The 19,419-nt window shown below is 42.6% G+C and overlaps 1 protein-coding gene across 2 annotated transcripts; it reads right to left on the reverse strand.

The window, feature by feature from the left end:
• Positions 1 to 1,233: 1,233 nt before the first annotated feature.
• On the reverse strand, positions 1,234 to 14,091 carry CIDEA (cell death inducing DFFA like effector a). Of its 2 annotated transcripts, none has more exons than XM_053987755.1 (5): positions 14,005 to 14,091; positions 10,068 to 10,224; positions 9,734 to 9,880; positions 7,322 to 7,503; positions 1,234 to 4,172 (listed from the first exon to the last, which is right to left on the reverse strand). In XM_053987755.1, exons 1-5 carry the CDS (start codon positions 14,040 to 14,042, stop codon positions 4,040 to 4,042), a joined length of 657 nt encoding a protein of 218 aa, XP_053843730.1. In that variant the 5' UTR covers positions 14,043 to 14,091; the 3' UTR covers positions 1,234 to 4,039. The 2 variants fall into 2 exon arrangements, with proteins under 2 accessions (XP_053843730.1, XP_053843737.1); XM_053987762.1 differs by lacking the exon at positions 14,005 to 14,091 and adding an exon at positions 13,762 to 13,967.
• Between the last annotated feature and the right edge of the window lie 5,328 nt (positions 14,092 to 19,419).

Here is a 19,419-nt window from a genome sequence, read left to right on the forward strand (position 1 = left end):
ACAGCAAGCTAAACTACCGAGATTAAAAATTGTGATGTGGGAAAATACTCTATTTTCCCTTAGCAAAACAACAATCCTTTTACACTTAAAAATATCTTAGCTACATATATGACAATCAGAAAGCAGTGATAAACTCTAAGCCCCACACGGATACTTGCTGATACATAACTGAAGTGGTATGTTAATCACATGAAGACCTCTAATAAACCTTGGGGCATCAAGTCAAAAATATGCTTTATACTTTGGTTTTAAATTTTTTTTTTTTTTACTTTTAATTAAGTAGCTTGTGCCTTTAGTTCAAGTGTGATTTCAGGGAAGAAGCACACTGAAATGATTGAGAATTATATTTCTGCCAGATAGGAATTATCATATGAGGTTTCCTTCACATTTAAAATTCAGAAATACCAACATTTCCAAAATTGTGAATACCTACCTCTTTGTACACTTCACTGAAAAAAATTGCAGCTCAAAGTCCAATATTCCTGCTTTTATCTTCCCTGCCCTGTAGGGAAGGGATTCATAATGTTTCCTACAGCATATTTCAAAAGAGTTCAGGAATTTAGACTCTACTTTTTCCTCTCTCCCTGGACAGAAGGGCTTTCTCCTGAAAGAACCAGAAGGTGCAAGAAAACTTTCATGGGTTTATGAAAGGAAGGAAATTAAGTAATGATAAACTGCACACACACATGAAAGCTACTAGATTCTTCATTCTGGTCGTGAAGAAAGCAACTTTGCTCTGTTTGCAGAACATGAGCAGTGCCTGAGTCAACAAGGTCTCCTACTTCAGTGAAAATTCCTTTTTTGGTAACCAGAGAGTAGGACTTGGTGCATTGTTAATAAGTGATGCAAAGCAACAGGCAAAAAGAGTCAGTGCAAACAAGGAGGCAGCAAACACTTCTCACACCTTCTGCACGTCACTGCTCCCAGCCTTGTCTGCAACAGCAACAAGTGCAGGTTAACTGACTTTATGGGAAATAAAACTAAAGTTAAAAATGCCAAGTGGAAAAATCTAGCTGCTTCTCTGCTTTCCTGCAGTTAAAAGCCTCTGTTTTCAGTTTTTCTGTCTTGCTAGATATACAGCACTTGTATATAGTTTTCTAAAAGGTAGATAATGCCAAAGTTTTTATTTGCTGCCTATGATATACAGCTGAAGTAAAAGCTATTCTTCCTAAGCATTGTTAAAAAAAAAAAAAAAAAATCAAACTGGTTCCAACTCACAGAATTACAAACTCCTCCAGTTTGACTCAAAGCCAAAACTTTATTTCCAGATAGAAGTTGGTACAGTAGAAAAAAATCACCTCCAAATATTAAGCCTGTGAAAGATCCAGATTCAGAAGCAATGAAACAATTTTAGACACAACTTCCAGGACACTTCTCCCATTTTGAGAAAGGATCAAAGCTGAACTATTTTAATTCAAAATGCAAGCAGCTGAACAGAGGGAATTGCTCCAAGATGGAGACTGCTGCACACAGGAACGTCAGCAGCTCAAGTTTTAAGTGTTAAGCTGTTGAAGGAACAGCTGCTTAAAAACATTGCACATTCATAGCAGGTTTGCTTTTCAGATCACTGCTGGATTCCCAGATAGTGCCACAATAAACCATGGTGTGTTAGTCCTGTAACAATTGCCTCTGGCTAGATAAGGCTGGAATTTGGGAACTGCACTGTTCAGACATGCACAAACTTTTGTACTACAGATGTTGAAGCAGCAATTCAAACAAAGCAACAATGAGCTATTCTGGTTGTTTTACCTTCTTTTAATGCTGGTGCTCCCACCACAGGCAACAAAAATATTCATAGAAGCATTTAAGAGAATTTCCTTTCAAGAGGTGTGCTTGTTTTAATAAGTGGTCCTTAAAAGCTGAAGAAATTAATTACCATGTCCTTGTAAAGTCAGTTAAATGCAATTCTTTGACAGGGAAAGAAAGACTTTGGCCAACGATTAACATGGCAACAATCATTTATGCAGGGGGTGTCAAGAAAAATACAGATAAAACAAGGTTATGTAAAAATGGAAGCTTTCTCATTACTCCCAGAATAGTTTACTGTTTTCTTCTGAAGGACAGCTGACAGTGCTGCAAGCTCCAGGCATTCTCTCCTGTGAGAAATTAGGAAAGAACAAGTCCTCCCCTTATCTGGAGCAGTATGCCCTCTGCCTCCTCCAGCAAATGCTCAGAAGTAGATGGGAAACAACAGGAATTAGGAAAAAAGACAAAGTTTTTCTTAGCTGTCTATTTATTTGTAATACCATCACTTAAGAGATGGGCAGAGACTGACCAAAAATTGTATCCATCAGTCCCTTTAGCACTTGGGTTTAGGCTGTCTTTCCTCTCAAAAGTGATCTAAAAGATGCAGCTCCAACTGGCATAGCCACACTCATAGTGGGCAGGAAAAAAATAAGCACATGAAGGTGAGATTTGCAGCTAAAAGCAAGAGCAATTTTCCCATGGATCAGTGACCTTTGAAGTGGTCAGACCCAGCTAAGAGGTCAGAATAGATACCACCAACCATGATACTTCATCTTTTCCATCTTTCTGCTTCTCTTTCAGCAAATCAGGTCAGTGCAGTTGGTGCACACAGTTAATGGACTCCTGTCTCAGAGCCATGGCAAGAACTCTGGGGTTCATAATGGCCTTTTCCCTTTCACTCCCACTGATTTCCTCCCCTGCCCCACTTGTTCTCTCTGCACCAGAGATTCTCTTACTAGGTGGTACCTACTGTCAGGACAGACACAGCTTTCAGCCTTCCTCAAATTCTTCATGTGCAAGCAAACAAAAACTTCAAAAGCTACACCTGTGAACAACCAAAACTGGGCTTTTTTTCCTTCACCAGTGTGAGTCTGCATTTTGACACAAGATGCCTAAGGGTACTTGTTCTCCAATTTTTCACACTTTTGAGGAAAAGCTTACTGAAAGCTGGGCATAGCAACAGTTCAATAAGCTGCAGGAAGCATTACTTTGTCCTCTGATACAGCTTCTCTTGGGAGACTATAACACCACAAATATTCACTTTAGAGCATACACGTATGTTATGCAAGATTAGACAGTGTCCTGCTGCTCTCCCTGAAACCAAGGGCAAGAAAACATCCAGCATCTCTTACATGTACCTCAAGCCCAACTTGACAACTAGTGTCATCTTGTAACAGTAAAAACTACCAAAGTGGTGGTTTAACCCCTGAAAAAAGCTTCAGCAGGTTGCTTACAAGTCATATTCATGAAACCACGGCAGATTAGTCAATGCTCAGGCAGAACTAGACATCAGATTCATTAAGAAAATGTATCAGGTTCTTCCACTGTGTGAGCTGTAACAACCTGAACATCCTGAAGATTTGAAAAAAAAAATATAAAGAACTATAATGAAAAGGTTTTATTTGTTTCAAGGGAAGTAAGGCTAAATCTTAACCTTCTGCTTAGTGGTTGCACAATCTCCAATTAGACTTCATGAGAAGAGTCAGTCACTGAAGTAGGACTGAAGTTGCACTATGTAGTTCCATTGTCAACAAGAGTAAATAGATAGAGTTCACCTCAATGTCAGCTTCACACTAATGCCAGCACTGTTAAGGATTAAAACTAACAAATAAACAAACCCCCACAGTCCCCATGACCTCACCTTACAGCCCAGTCTGTTCAGAATGCAAGTAGACAGCCATGAAAAACAAACAACAACAAAAAACACCAAAACAAACAAAAAATAACCACACAAAACCCCCCAATATCCTGATTGGTGCAAAAAATATTCCATTGGTTACAAAGCATTAAAGTTTCCAATATTTTATTCTTCATTTTGAATTTCTGGGGCAAAAACCTGCCCTCTCTCTCCTTTTGCCAGATTCTCAGACAATTAGGCACCCATTTTTTTGTGGTGTTAAGAGCCTGTGAACGTCCAACACATCATGACTAAGGCCTACAAGCACTCCCAAACAGGAAAAATGCTAGTTCACATCAGTGCACATCCCCCTACTATAACATTGTTACAATCAGAACTGGGCACGAAAATGTCTTTAAGCAAAAGGATTCGACATCAGAAGCGCAGCTGTGGTCACTAGTCCCGCCTGGATCTCATGCACATGTCTTCTTCTTCATATTCACCCATCAACTGCAACATATAGGTTCCAGTATAGAGCAGAAACTGTCCAGTTATTTGTGCTGCATGGGATATTAGCTGAATCACTTTCCTGGAAGAAAAGTCATTTGTTTAAGAAAAAAATCACCAGCAAGATTACATTACCCCTTTCCACCCACAACATTATGATGAGCTAAGTCAATATATTTAAAAACCCCTCTCACTCCTTTTCACTTCTGAGAAGGTGGTCTTTTTTGGACCTTCTTTAGAGAAAATACTTGACTGACAGAAAACTATTGACATGTTGGCAGGACCAGAAATCACATTCAACAAAGCAGACTGATATCCTGCTAAATGCTTACTGGTTTCTGCAAAGCCATTACTTGAACTATCACAGTATCACAGAAAACAGCTTTGGCTGGGAGCAGCATTCCTGCAGCATAAACTCACCTCATGTCTCACCTTTGTCATTCACTAATAAACCCTGTATGTATCTTCAAGCCACAGATCAAACCTGATTAGATCTGAAGCTGAACAGTAACATTACAGTGGGTACTCAAAAGCAAAACAGGTGAAGCAGGAAAATTACTGCTGGCCAAGCTGCAAGCCTTAAGAATTCTCAGTTCACAACTATTTTATTTTCTAAAAGACTTGATAAAAATCAGCATTCAAGTATATAGTGCTGTGTAAGAATCAGATAACATCAGGTAAGCATCAGAGGTTGACAATGTAAGCTGTGCATCTTTACAGGGGACGAGACAGTCACATTTGAATGGTCATTTATTCAGCTTAGTTGTAACTGCATCCTCCATTCTGCAAGAAACAACAGGGACACAAGTACTGAGAGCTACATTTGAGTCTCATCCCCTAGAAGTTAGGAGGGCACTCAAGTATGATGCTGAGGCATTGGCAAGCAGTACAAAAATTGGCACCATTCCAAAACTGGAATGGGATCAATTTCTGAAGATACAGAAACCAGATCAGTCTCTCTTTGGGAAAAAAAAAAAAAAAAAAAAAGATTTTCTGAATTCTTGTCTAAGAAAACATGCAGCTGTGAACCCTCTGCTTCTATTCACTTGTCCTTTGAGATTAAGCAGAGAAGGAAAAATCATCTTCCTACAAATTCATTTTTAACCCCACTGTCATGAAAGGTTTGCAGTTGAAATCCAATGCCTCAACATAGCAAAATACCCTGTACTTAGAGCCTGTGAAGCCTTTAAAGAACACTGTACCCTTATTCATGCTTCCCACACGTGCCATTGCAGCCTGTTCTTCCTCCACCACACAGAACAGGCCAAGGAGCTTTGCAGTTGCAAAGGAAGCTGCACCTGGTGCTGGGCTTTGGAGCAGCTGCAGTGTGTCACTCGCACACAGGAGCAGTTGCCACTTAAGCCACGGAGCGAGTTATTTGTTGAACTGGACATTTGACCCTTCAGCTGAACACTACAGGGAAACACCACGAGGGGAAATGCACTAATCAGACCTGGCAGGCTTCCAGCCCCTCCCAACACAAACAGCTGCAGCATTTTTCAGTCCTTTCCCTCCACACTCAGCATGTGGGCTCGGGGAGAGGGCATCAGAGTTAGCAATGTGGAACTCATTAGCTGAGGGAGTACACCAGGATCCTGACTTCGTCTGTCCCTGATTTCAACAGCAAGTTGAGACAGGCCATGACACTGTTGTGTTCAAGGGTACCCAAGGTTATATCTTCTGTCACCCTGTTCTTTGCTAGCAGACTATCATCCCACCCTGACCGTGATACTTCCCTTACAGCTCAACTCTGCAACATAACAGAGCTTCCAGAAGAACTCCACAGCTACTTCAGCTGTTTGCCAGCACCACTCCTTTCTCACCAGCTGCCCTGTCTTGGCAGGGAGGCAGAATTGTCACTTCAAACTCTCCTTAGTAGCACCAGTTCCAGTGCTGATACTCAGTTCCATAGCAGGCAGTCAGAGATCAGAGTTTGTTTTGGCTCGAGAGAGTTTGACAAACATAAGAACTGGAGGAGTGCAGCTGTCCAAGGGCAAACCTCTGCTTTGAAGAAACCCTAATGAAGTCAGTGTTACAGGTGGATCCAGCCTGTAGCTAGATATCACTTCATCCTGACCAGAGAGGAGTCTTGTCTCCAGCCACACCAGCTGTAGCCTGAAAGATTAAGGACCACCCAAGTAGAGTGGCAGAGGTCAGGGAGACTGAAGGACAGGGAACAAGATCAGCATTAAAGTGCTACTCTGCATCAGGAGAGGAAGGAGTGCTTAAAGACTGCTTCATCTAAAGGCCACATGTCACTCAGGACAAGTCAAAACTTCACTGATGACATACACATCTGTCTGTTAGATCTGGTCCTCAAGTAATAAAATGCAGCACACCATTGTGTCTCAACCAGAATTCTAAAAGTCAGGTAGAGAAATTTGGGCTTGCAGCTTAAACAACTGTCAAAGTACAGCACCTCTGGGAAGGGGTCTGAACTCAGATCTGTACATTGTCTCCTTGAGCCAAGGCAGAACACAGCTGATTGTGACAAGGCACCAACTTTCAGCTCATTGCTGAAAACAGTGAATTGGACAGGTATTATTTTGCCCCTGAATAAGACAGCTTTTCCCAACAGCCAGTTCTACCAAACTCAGAGCCCACAGCAGATCAGTCCTGCAGGAGACAGTGGTCCTTGATGGGTTCCCTTAGCTAGCCTAGAGACCACACCAGCTGGCTTAAGAACAGTGATATCACAGAGTCCTACTACAGATGACAAATCCACATTAGGAGAGCAGAGTGTCATCTCTCTTCCATTTTCCTTTGCCTCCATGTAGCTCTAGTCGTGAATCTGGCAAACAGGAACTGCAGTGTCTGAGCAAGCTTTAAGACCCCTGACATTAGATCTCAAATTCCTTTCATTTCATCCCCTTGAAGTCTCCTCTTCAAAGAGCTTCTTTCCCCAGCCTCCTGCATTCTTCAGACAAACAAGTCAAGGAAGTGTGAGGAAATTCTCTCAGCAGAACAAAGAAACCCTGCTTACACCCTTTCAGTAAATACAAGCTGATTAGAGTTTTGCCTAGGCAGAAACTTCAGATTCCATCATAAAAAGCCATAGGAAGTTTTTTTACCAGTCAGCTATCCACATTACAAAGAAAGAGTCAACATATTGGCCAGTAGGTAAGAAATAAAAATACTGATTTTATAAACACACCTGCTTCACAGAACTAATAGCAAGCAGATTTTTATGTTGGCACATACACCAGTGCCCAGTAGTGGGAACACACTCACCGCAATACACTTTTTGCTCCCATGCATTTGATGTCATACGAGATAGAGTAGATCTCATAGAAGGTTGCCTTGATGTTTAAGCAGCCAATAAAATCCTTAGGGTTCAGTTTGTACAGATCAAATGTGATGTTAGCCACTCCCATTTTCTTCTTTTTTCTCACAGCGACAACTCCATTTTTTGTCTGATTTAAAAAGAGAGAGAGAGTTTGTACCACAACACAGGAAACTACAGCAAGACAACTGTTAACAGTGTGCAGCTCTTCAGAAGCAGCTTTGCTTATTCCAGTCTTGGGGCTAGTTGGTGGTCAATTCTAAACTAGAATTAAAAGCATTAGCACACGGAAGAGGAGGCCTGTAGCTCATGAATTGTTTTTCAAGTCCTGAACAGGTTTCTGAAGTTTTTCAAACAGACACTAAAGTTCTAGAGTGACAGAGCATCTCCTGAATATTTGTTTTCTGTAGTAGGGCTTCTTCAGAGTACACTGAAGCCACAGGTAATACCACTGGACAATCTTCCTGCTATTTATTTATCCTGGTACATTCTGGCTTCTCTCTGACACAGCAAGGTTAGGCCACCAAATAACCAGGATGACATCAGGTCCTTCTGCTTAGGAACACCATACAGATGAGCACTCGTGGAGACAGCCACAAAGATGACATCTGTGAAAAGTCAGCGACTCATTTCAAAACCTGGCTCACAACATCTTTCTTTCCATTAAAAACAAACACAGGGAGGGAACCACTGCTGACTAGGCCAAGGGTTTAATAATGAGATTTTAGGAGGAAAAGCGAAGGAGAGGGAGCATAGAAAATCATCTTCCACCTTAAATGCACCCTCCTTTATTGAAAGCAGCCCTTGTCTGCTGCAGGGTGTGTGCTTCAAGAAAGGAAAAACAAAAATAAAACAGCAAAGAGATCCCATATTCACAGAGACATCTAGTGGATACACGGGATCCTCTGCTCAGCACATTCCACTCAAGGTTAACAACCTGGCAGCTGCCAGGCTGTTTTCTGCATGCTAAATGAAGCAATAAAGTTGTGTAAGACTGGGCCTTTTTGTACTTGACATTCCAGCCCTCAGACAGTGTCATGATAAGTCAGACAAAGTTAAACACAGCAGTGTATCATTAGCCAGCAATTCTATGCCTGTTTTACTTTGATAATCTCCAAGCTCCAGCAACAGGGTCCCCTATCAACAACAGCTTTGGACATGTATGAGCAGCTGGTGTGCTTGGAAGCATCTCCCCACACCCCTCCCCATTAGCACCCAGAATATTTGGATAAAGCGGGACAGGGCTGGTGCTACACTCCAGGTGATTGGTGAAGCTGTGACAATCCTTCTGTTGTCACTCAGCACATTTTGAAAAGGGGCTGCCTTCAAACTTGCGCTGCTGCAATACCAGACAGGAGACAGGAGAAAGGAGCAAGGTGGAGTCACACCCTGGCTGCAACTCCTTTTCTGCCCTTGGAGCTCATGCCCCAGGTGCAGAGCTTAAAAAACCAGTGAGGTATTTGGGGGAAAAATGTACAGGCTGCCCACACTGCAACATGCAGCACAAATAACTGGACAGTTACTGCTCTATACTGGAACATATATGTTGCAGTTGATGGGTGAATGCAGAGACTGGGAAAACAGGGCCCTATGATTGAGCTGTACATGTGCAGGCACAAAAATTGTGTCCCTGCTTACAGCCAGCTCTACAGCTGGTAGAAAAAATTCTGATGCCAGATTTTCAGCAACAACCATCTCATGGAAAAACAGTTACGAGTTTGACTCTATGTTATTGATGTACAGATGACCATTTCCCCATAAAAGAAATAACTGAGTACTGAATTTATATGTTTAGAAGGCTAAAGCAAGCCAGTTTTAATAGATCTTAAATATCTTGAAGCATGCAGGTTCTGAACTTAGGTTCTGATGCCAACTTCTGGCTATTTGCAAAATCAAACAAGGCATTTTTCTAACTATCATTAACTGCTACTGCCTTCAGATTATAGAACTTGCTTTATATTACTTTATTTGAACATTTTTACAGTCTCTTTAATCTCCGAAGACACTATTTTTTTAACTTCATGGAGTCAAAGTCCTAATTTTCTTTATGTTACAAAAAGGCTCAAGAAAAAATATTTCTGAGCTTCTCCAAAGCAGGGTATTTTCCCTGTAAATCTTTTCAGTTATAATGTTTTACTTCAATTTCTGGTGGATTTTGCCCAAAGATCTATGTACAAACAAGGGACAATAAGAAATAGGAACTAGGATTTTTCATCTAGGAAGGCTTAACAAGGAGTTTACACCATGACTCTTCAGAGGAATTTTTCTTCCTTTTCTCCCCTCTTTCCAACAGTTCTAGCAGCCACAAGCATTCCTCCATCCATTTCTACTCAAATGAGAGAGAAGCAGTCAACACTTACTGGTGTCCATTTCTGTCCATTTTCTAGAACCATGAAGTGTGTATTATCATCCAGGGACTTGAAGAACTCTTCTGTGTCCACAACTGTGCCATCTTCCTCCAATACCAGAGTAACTATTCCAGCAGTTATAACGAAGGCATCTAAAGTCTGAAAAAAAACCCCAGGAGATTTTAGCATTCCAAAGAGTTCATCATTTCATATTGAGACTTTATCTGAAATATTCTCCTGAACTTCCGCAGTAATGGTTTTCTAGAAGAACAAGAGTCTGTGCGTTGCCTTTCTGGGATACTGGATTTCCTGTAAGCCTCAGTCAGAGTGGGACTGTTTGCTGTACCTTGCTGAGGAGCTCTTGCAGGCTGCTTGCAACAATTCCCTTCCGGCTGCTTCGGGAGGCATTGGACACACGGAAAGGGCGCCCCGCAGGCATGAGCGGAGGGAACAGGGCCTGTTTGGTTACTGCTCCTACAGATGCTCCCATGGCTATGAAAGATCTAAGACAAAAATTCAACAGAATTACAAAAACAGTCGTGTCAAGTACTGCAAGGAGGAAGACTGCTGACATAATCACATTATACAAGTAATTCACAGATCACATTAAGACTCCTGAAGCTTAATTTCAAAACCAAATACTGCATGGCCCAACAGATATGTTATCTCTGAACTCTCTCTTGCCCATGACATTTGGAAAGATTTTTTAAATTAATACAGACACCTCTAGCTCAGCTGACATCAAGGTCACAATCACAGTGAAGCTGATGGGTTGTAAAACTGAATTTAAAAGGCAGCAGCTCTTACTGCATTCAGTGACTTAGCTCATTCTCTTTATTTATAAGATAAGCACTCAGTGAAATACATAATTAGTTGAAAGCAGATATGGGTTTGTTTTAGGAAGACTGAACATATACCCATATTCAAAACACCAGTCGGCAGAATGCAAGCAGAGCTTTGTGATACAGTTACACTTGACTTCGAAGAGTTGAGGCATTTGTTTGTAAATTGTATCTGCAGTCTATAAAGCTCCATCTGGTTTTGAAAAACACAAAATAAGAGGCTTGTATAAGGAATTAAATTCAATCAAAGTTAACATCCAAGTACATAAATACATATGTTGGAGCTGGCTGCCAGCAAGGCTGGAAGAATGAAATCACTTTTAGAAAGAGATTTTAGATTTTTCTGGGCAGTTGCATATTTAACTTTGGTAAACCAAGCACATAATACCAGTAACAGCCTATTCCCACACCAATGTACAGATCTGCTCTCATCTACACCTAGAGACAACTTCTTCTGCCAAATGATAATGGCTAAGTCAATAGTCAGCTTGCCAAAAATGGCATTCTGCCTGACACCTGGGAAGGACTGATTGCTAAGTCTTTTAAAGGGAGGCAATATATTGTCTCCCACACTCCTGGACTTTACCCTCTGTATATACCTTTGGCTCCTTCATACTGAATTGCTCAGGGGTGGGAAAGGGATGCATCCTCATTTTGTTCTCCCACATAGGTGTAAAAAGTCAATTTTATGTAGGAAAATCCAGTCTCAGACACTTTCACTGAGGGTAGAGTGAACTGCTAGCCTTTATCTGCAGCCAGAGAGTAAATACAGGACTTCATAGAACAATGAGATGGTATAAAGTTACTCAACTTATGATGTCCCAGTCACACCTTTTATGCAAATCCATACCAACCATGCAGAAAAAATATCTTTACCATGCCTCTTATCTGGTCTATAAGCATATTTTTGGAATGCACAGAATGCCATTTTTGTGCCCGACCAGATTCAGATTTCAGCAAATAATTTGTTTACTGACCTCGTTCTGAACCACTCTTCTGGGCTATCACCTTTCCTCTAAACAATAAGTTTATACCTTCTGAAAAAACTCCTTGGCATTATTGGAGCTTTATTTTTTTAAAGAAGGAAAATGTTCAGTAGTTTTGTTCCAGCTCATGCTCTTACTTTGTTGCTAGTCTTGGCTATACAGCAGGTCCCTGGCTTTCACCATTTGGCATTTATACACACATGGCTGACAGAAACCTCTGTCCTTCCTGTGACAAAGCTGGTGAGGACAAGCAGCCAGCTTGGCTTTCAGGAAACCAGCCCTGTTTCATTAAAGAGCTAATAAGCATTGTCCCTCCTGGGAAAGGGTGAGGGAAGAGGACAAGGAGACAGTAGCACTGACAAGGGCATTGAAACCCCACAGAAGGGAAGCCTGCTAGGGCAGGCCCTGTTTGTCAATCTCTCTGCTGACTAAGTTAATGGGCCCCCAATCACCCCACTGGTCGTGGGCAGCTCACATTCTGAGCCACTGAGTCTCTCCCTCAGGAAGGAAGCCTGCTCATCTGCTTTGGGGCTGGTGACATCACAGGGCATCCTGATGTCAAAAAGTGCAGCACTGGGGTTTCAAGAGCTTTCACAGCTGACTCACCTCATTGCCTCTCACAATTTTGAAAACTTGCACGCAGAATAGTAACCTGAGTGATATATATGTGAGTACTCTATTTTTTTTTTTTTAAGGAGGACAGTAAATATCAGACCCATTGAAAAGTTTTCTTTCCCACTACTTAAGCCAAGCTGTCATTCACAAAAGACAAAGAATAAGGGTAACAGTCAAAACATACATGCTGACATAGAATGAGAAATGTTAAGGACACAGCCCATGGGCAGGACTTCAGCTAACAGGGTTCATCCCAGTCAACTCTACAAGCCATATTTTGAAGCTCAGAGCAGAAGTTTCTCAAGGAGTCAGGATCAGCCACCTCACACTGCTGCCTAGTTCTATCTAAAATCAGAGCAATAAAACAAACAGATTAATAAACCCGAGCTTATATTATCGCCACCAGACAGTCACTGAACAGGAAAGATCTTAAGAAGTTATTTAACAGCAGTGAAATTTCACCTACATTTTGATAAAACCTGTCAACATCATCTTTAAACTAAGTCTGGTTATAAAGAAATGAGTCTGGGCTCCAGGGCAGGCTGAGGTTTCAGCTAACGAGGAGACAAAAGGCAGGATGATGAAAAGCAGCCAGATAAACAGAGTGTGAACCCTTCCATTTCTGGGCCTGTTGCTGAAAGGTTTTTTTTATTTTGTGCGCTACTCTCCTTCCTAGATCATAGGCTCAAACAGGCCAGCCCACATTCACAGCTCTTAAAAACTTCCATTGTTGTACCTGTCCTCAAAACATAGACAAACCAACTCCTGAAAGTGGTGGAAAGGAGCTGAGGTGCAGTTGGTTTTACTAGAAAGTCGAGTGACACGTTAAATATAGACAAATCCACTACTGTTTTATTAATCTTTAAAGCCAAAAGGATCAAGTCCTAGCTCTTCTCTAAAGGAAGAAGGAATCCCACATCTGTGGAAAATACAAAAATATTTTATAATTGAGAGATCAAATACCTTCAAACTCTAGCATCTTATCCAGTTTGTTTTGGATAACTACAGTCTGCTAGAGAGGGCTTTACAAATGCTGCCACAAGCATTCACTCTAGTGTCAAATCTGGTGGGAGAGAGTAATTAATTCTTTACGAGGACACGGGGTTTAAAAGCCTGCCTTAAGCCCTTTACACATATTTCACTCTATCTTTGTTTGCAATATGGCCCATATGTTTGTCTAAGAATGTGGTGCAATGGTCTTCAGCCTCACTCAGAAAAATCAACGTTGCACAACACGCTCCAGGATACGGCACGGATTGATTTTTAGGTTAGGGGTCACTGGCAACGACAGCAGCAGGAACGGCGAGGCAAAACAATAGAAAACAAAAACAAAACAAACAAACAAAAAAAAAAAATAGAAAAAGCTCGGAAGTTAGTGAGGAGACTTAGGGTTCCCTGAGATCGCAGCGTGGTTCTGCTCAAACACGAACTGCAGAGCCACCACAAGCGCAGCGGATGGGTTTCCGAGCAGCGCACAGAGCTGCACCTCCACGGACGCGGCTGGCTCGGTGACAGCATTACCGGGCTTGTGGTCAGCAGCCTCGGGTGCCGAGAGGCCACTACGCCCCAAAGGCAGGTCAGGCTGCAGGGCTCCTACCTGTGCCTCCCTCCGCAGAGCTCCAGCCGGCTCGCAGGGCTGCGACAGCGTCCCGACCTGCTTCTCCCACGCAGAGTCCATCGGGGTTAATCCCCCACAGCCCCGCCCAGCCCGGCTGCCCTCGCACCGCGCCCTCTGCTCCGCAGCGCTGGAGCCGACCAAGGGCTGCTCGGCCTCGGACATCCCCGGCGGCCGGCATGGACAAGGGGATGGAAAAAGGGGCGGGAGCGTCCCCGCACTCACCGCAGCAGCGATCCCACGCAATCCCGCGCCACCTCCATGGCCCGCCCGACCGCAGGGCAGCGCCGGTCACGGCGCTTAAGTGCAGCGGGCGGGGCTCCTCCTCCGGCCCCTGGCCCCTCCCTGCCCGCCTTCCCCCCGGCGGCGCCGGGAGCCGTGCCCTGGGACCGGGAGCACGGCCGGGACAGCCCCGCCGGGGCTCAGCGCCTGTCCGCTGCCCCGGGGCTGCAGCAACAGGTGCCCGGTAGCGCGCTTTGGGAAGGGATGTTTCTTCAGGAAGCGCCTTTTGGTTTAGCCGGGAAAGGAGCGGGAAAGGTTTTGTTCAGCGTGTGCGGGGGATGCACTCTACGCGTTAGCTCGTTACGGCTCATACAACAGTGGAAGCCAATCTCATTTGCGACCTCCCGGCATTAGAGCAAATCAACAGATTAAGTGTCTCAGCTTCTGATTTTAGGACCTGTAAATAAGCTTAGAGCTTGGATTAATGTGTACAGTAGTGGAGGTATTTACTGTTACTCCTACAGGCAGGGGAGCAGTGGCTTCTGTTTACTACACAGGAACAAAGGCAGTGTTTCTGTTCACATGGATACAAGTCCTTCACAGTCTTTTTGGGCTGTGGAACCAGGTTCTGTTGCTTACAGCTGTCCAGCAATTATTGTACAGGAAAAGTAAAGCCAGGAGTATCAGAACCTGCCTCAGGCAACAGCCTGACCTAGGGCCAGGATCTGCACCAGGAAACCTTGCCACTGCTGATCGGGGAATGACTCCAGAAGCCCTTGCCACCAGCACTCAGGGTCAGGAATAATTGGTTACTTGGTTGCCTGAATTAGGGTTCCGGGTAGAAAGGAGCACTCAAGATACCTCTTACAGTCCAGGTTTTTTAGCAGGCAGTCTGGCACCTGCTAGATGTCTTCTTCAGTCCTCAGCATTTGGGGCCTTTACCAGCTATTAAGAATTCAACTTCTTTGGTCCGGGGCAAGTTGCTTTCTTGGATGGCATCTCCTCTCCAGCCTGATAAAACAAATAGCTCCTTTCCTCAGAGCACATTCTACACCAAGAAACTTGCCCCTGGGAAGCTAAGCCCGGACTTTTAGCTTTTCCTCCTCAAGCTTCTTAGGTCCTTCTTGCAGGTGTATAGGGATCCTTCTCATATGTTAACCCCTTTCCCACCTGTTTCCTATGGCATTTAATTTTGTTACTCTTCTGCAATTAGTCCCTGACAACATGTCAGAGAGAGCAGGAAGTGAGGGGCAGTATATAATTTTTGAGCACTGGACTCCAAACAGCCAGTTTTCCCCTGGATTTATATCTTGTGGTGGATTGTGAGGCACAGCTGATGCTGAGTCTGAAAAGTGATGCATTTTTAAGGAGTTCTTGACAACGGGTTATCTACTGTCAAAAACTTGTGTGTATACTGCGGCTTTTCCTGCTGTGGAGGGAGAAAAGGAAGGTGTTTTGTCAGATGGTCTGTCTTCTCCTCTGTCTGTGGAAGGGAAGGAAGAGTGCCCCTTAGAAATCTTATAGAAATTGCAGTAACTTTAGAGATTTTTCTTAACAGGCTGGGATACAAATGTCTGGAGGAGGTGGAAATTTTGGTCTTGCAGAAGCTTAGTTTTTCTCTGGTCACCTGGCTCTCCCCAAAGTTCTCTGCAGAGGCGTCCAACCAGCACAGCCACTGCTCAGCAGCCCCCCAGGGGACATGCAAGGCCTGCCACAGCTCTGAGGCAGGGGCTGTGTGTTCTGCGAGGACAAGCTCCTCCAACAGCATTAGTGCTTCAATTTGCGTTAGTTGTTGTAACTAATACAAACACAGATGCCTAACGAATGCAAACATAGATGTACAAGAGTAACAGGAAAAACATGTCCTTTGAAAGACTGTCCTCATCTGAAAAGGAGAGAAGGGTATTGCCTCTAGTTTTACAAGCTGCACAAATACTCCTTACTCTTTCCCCCTCCCCCTTTTTCCCTTTACTGCAAGCAGCAGTAAAACCATCAGATGGGTAAAATCACTGACCCAGGAGCTGTGCTCCTGAGAAAGAATTGTCTTTGAACACTAGCAAGACAGGACACAGATGGCATATGCACAAAACCTACCAAGGAAGAGTACTAACCAGTAGCAGGTGCCAAAACTGGCAGGCCAGGGCAATCAAATGAGATGTCATTAAAAACTGATGTGACAAGACAACACCCAGTATAAAGACAATAGCTTTAAGAGGCAGACTCTTTCCCCTCTTTTACTGGGAGAGAAAACAAACTGCAGGCTGAGGTGAGGTGGCCAGAAAACAACATTTGCTTCACTCACATCACTGAAAATATTAATCATGCAGGGGACAAAGTACATAGCTGATACTGAAGGGAATGAATACTAGAGGTGGAGCTAAATAAGGATGCTAATCCCTCTTGCTAAATTACTCTCTTATTGTCCCCTCTCTGAGTGCAGTGACTGCCTCCACAGATGTTACCTTTCCACTGCAGTTCAAGTTAAACAAGTTTGGTTAAGTAACTCCTCACAGGGGTCATATTGCTATGGAAAAAGGTTTGCAACTGGCATGTTTAACAGGGAGGAGGAGGCACTTGAAATAGTTTTGCATGCAACTTCACATTGATGAGCTTGCAGTATCAGGCCAGGTTTTCCTTATCACCCTTTGAGAAAATAATGTCAAATTGGAACAAACTCAGAGGAAAGTGGGAATGATCTGACATGTAGAAAAACATGGTATATGGGCAATGTAGTTTGGGAATTGGGAAGACTGGGTGGAGATACCAATCGTGGACTTCAATGATTTTAGAGAACTTTCTGAAGAGGAATGGAATAACATTTTCTTTGTGCCTACAGGGGCTTAACCTGTAGGAAAGGAGAATTAGGTTGTCCATTAAGAAACTTTTCACCTCTAAGGTGACGTTAGGTGCTAGGCTCAATTGCTGACTGAAGATGTGAAGTCAATTAGACACTGATGTTGCTTGGGCCAGTGGTCAAATAACACAAAGGACAGGTCCAGACACCAAGGATCAATTTGGACATACCTTCTGTTTCTCAAGGCTCTGACAAATACTACTAATGAGATTCATGCAGAATAAAGTGCATTAATGATGCAAATTAATGAGGTGCTACCTCATCTTCCTTGGCCCAAGAGGGGAGTGAAAGAAGTGAGCAGACACATTTACAGCAGCGTTAGCAACAAAGGTAGCAAGATTAGAAGGGTTGGCTTAAATTTGTAAAAGTTGACCTTCTATTTAGCTTTCTGACCTTTCCTGCTTTCAGTTGTCTGATCCTGATTTTTGTTAGCAGCACTCTTGTGATCACCCCTAAGCAAATTTGTTTCTTCTCCCTTCCACAGAGAACCAACTTTGTATTCTTCACATGTCTTCAAAATAACAATATTTGTTTCTAAACTACTTTTACTATTCAGCAGATTTCTATCTCCACTGCATCTGATTCTGCTTTATTTCTGTTTATGTTAAAGATTTGCTTGTTCATTCTTAATATTTGTGCTAACCAATACTGCACCATCTTTTAAATTTTTAAAGAACAACTTAGACAAGCATTCATCACAAGAGGTTAATATACAGCAGATTATTTTGAGAAAAGATTATGGAACAGATTTCATGAAGTTGCTTTTTGTTGTTTTCCATCTTTTTCAGAATCTTTGCTAGTGAAACCATATTTTGTGAGGTGAATTTCTAACAGCTTTGCAGGAGCCACCGAGAGTTTTTGTTAGCTCTACAGGAGGGGATGAGGCTCCTCCTAAAGGTGATCTCGCTGCTCTGCATGGCTGTGTAGAAGAAGATGGGAACTTTTTTTGGTACTGATTAAAATCCTCTGAAATTTGCTGGAAATGGTTCTGTGGCCAGCAAAGGTCCCAATGTTGAAAGTTCTGTTTAAACTAAAAATTAACCTTTCACTGCAGTGATTTATCTGGACCAGAAAAAAAACCCCTTGTTTATTCTGAGATTTCATGGGTAGGTATTTTGTTTTATTTTGTTCTTTTTGGTTTTCAAAGATTTAACAGTAGGATCGAGACAAGTGTTGATGGGTGGGCACAACTTAGGAATGCTTTGGAAAAGTTGCCCTGTCAAGAATGTCTCAGGGGTGTGAAATACTTTGACACACAAATTTAAATTCAGATGCATTATAGCTAGAAGGGGTAGGTATTAAAATCCCAAGGTCAGGCTTTGCCCTCCTTTACCTCCTTGGCAATAATGAATGCATGTGTGAAGGAATTGCACATATTTGTGGGCAGCATTTAGCTGAGAGCTGACTTATGGAGAGCATCAGTGTGACAGAAGTAATGAAAAACAGAAATATTGCCCAGGAGATTTTTGAAGATAATAAACTGGAAACTTATTATTTGTTTATTCTGATCATGCCAAAGATAATCTCAAATATTTTATTTTATATTTCAAAAGTTGGAACTCCAAAGTTTTATAAGTTCTAAATAAAACGAAACCACTTTTCTGTTCATTAATTTCTAACATCTTTACAATTTATTATTGCTTAGTGATACTTCCCACAGGAAGAAAAAATATTCAAGAAGAAATATGAATTTTTATTTTGCAAGCATTGAAATTTGCTTTTATGAGGCTTTTCATTACAAAATGAGAGGCTATCAGCTGTGGAATTGTCCCATAGCTGCACAGTCATGTTATGGTTTCTATAACAGGGCTTGAAGCACTTCAGACTCCAGGCAACACTGCAGAACTATTGGGCCTCAGATTGAACTGTGAGCTCATGCTTCTTTGGTTGCTGCACTAATTAATCAAAAAACTAGATTTACAAAATCTTCTTGGACAAGGAGCGTCTTTATGTCTTACATGGCATTCTTTCAGAGTTTAAAAATAACAATTATTGTACTCTGGTGTTGTCCAAAACAAAGACTAAGGCAGTAATAGTCAGACAGGTTAATGGGTGACTTTCCTGAGGGTCCCACTGCATTTGAATCTGTGTGTTTCTGCCTATTATGGGTTCACCTGTGAGCATGAACAGTCATTTTTAATGCATGCAAGAACAGGAACTAGATTCATAAATGCTACACAGTAATCTATGTGCACGTGAAATTTCCAAAGCAGCTCCCCTAGGAAATTTTTTAAGGATCACAGATTGAAACAGACCAAGAAAAAGATTGCTATAACTTACTTTAGATTCTGCTCAGGTACTTTACTCTCTAGACAAAAACAGTCTTGGTAAGCTGCCAGCCCGAAGTCAAGTCCGGTCAGACCTAATTTGGAGTCTAAGCCTGACTTAGGAGCTAAATGCTTTTGACAAGAGCTGGCCTGCCTCTGTACCCATCCCTGTAAAATATCCAGTCAGCCCTCAGACTCCAGCAGGTCTTTGCACTGCCTTGAGGTGGGTCAGGCTGCAGGAGGAGAATGGGTTTGTGCTGTGAGGCCAATAGCTCCCAGATCTGAATAGTCTCACTC

The sequence above is a fragment of the Vidua macroura genome, chromosome 1 (genome assembly GCF_024509145.1).
Source record: "Vidua macroura isolate BioBank_ID:100142 chromosome 1, ASM2450914v1, whole genome shotgun sequence".
NCBI classification, from domain to species: domain Eukaryota; kingdom Metazoa; phylum Chordata; class Aves; order Passeriformes; family Viduidae; genus Vidua; species Vidua macroura.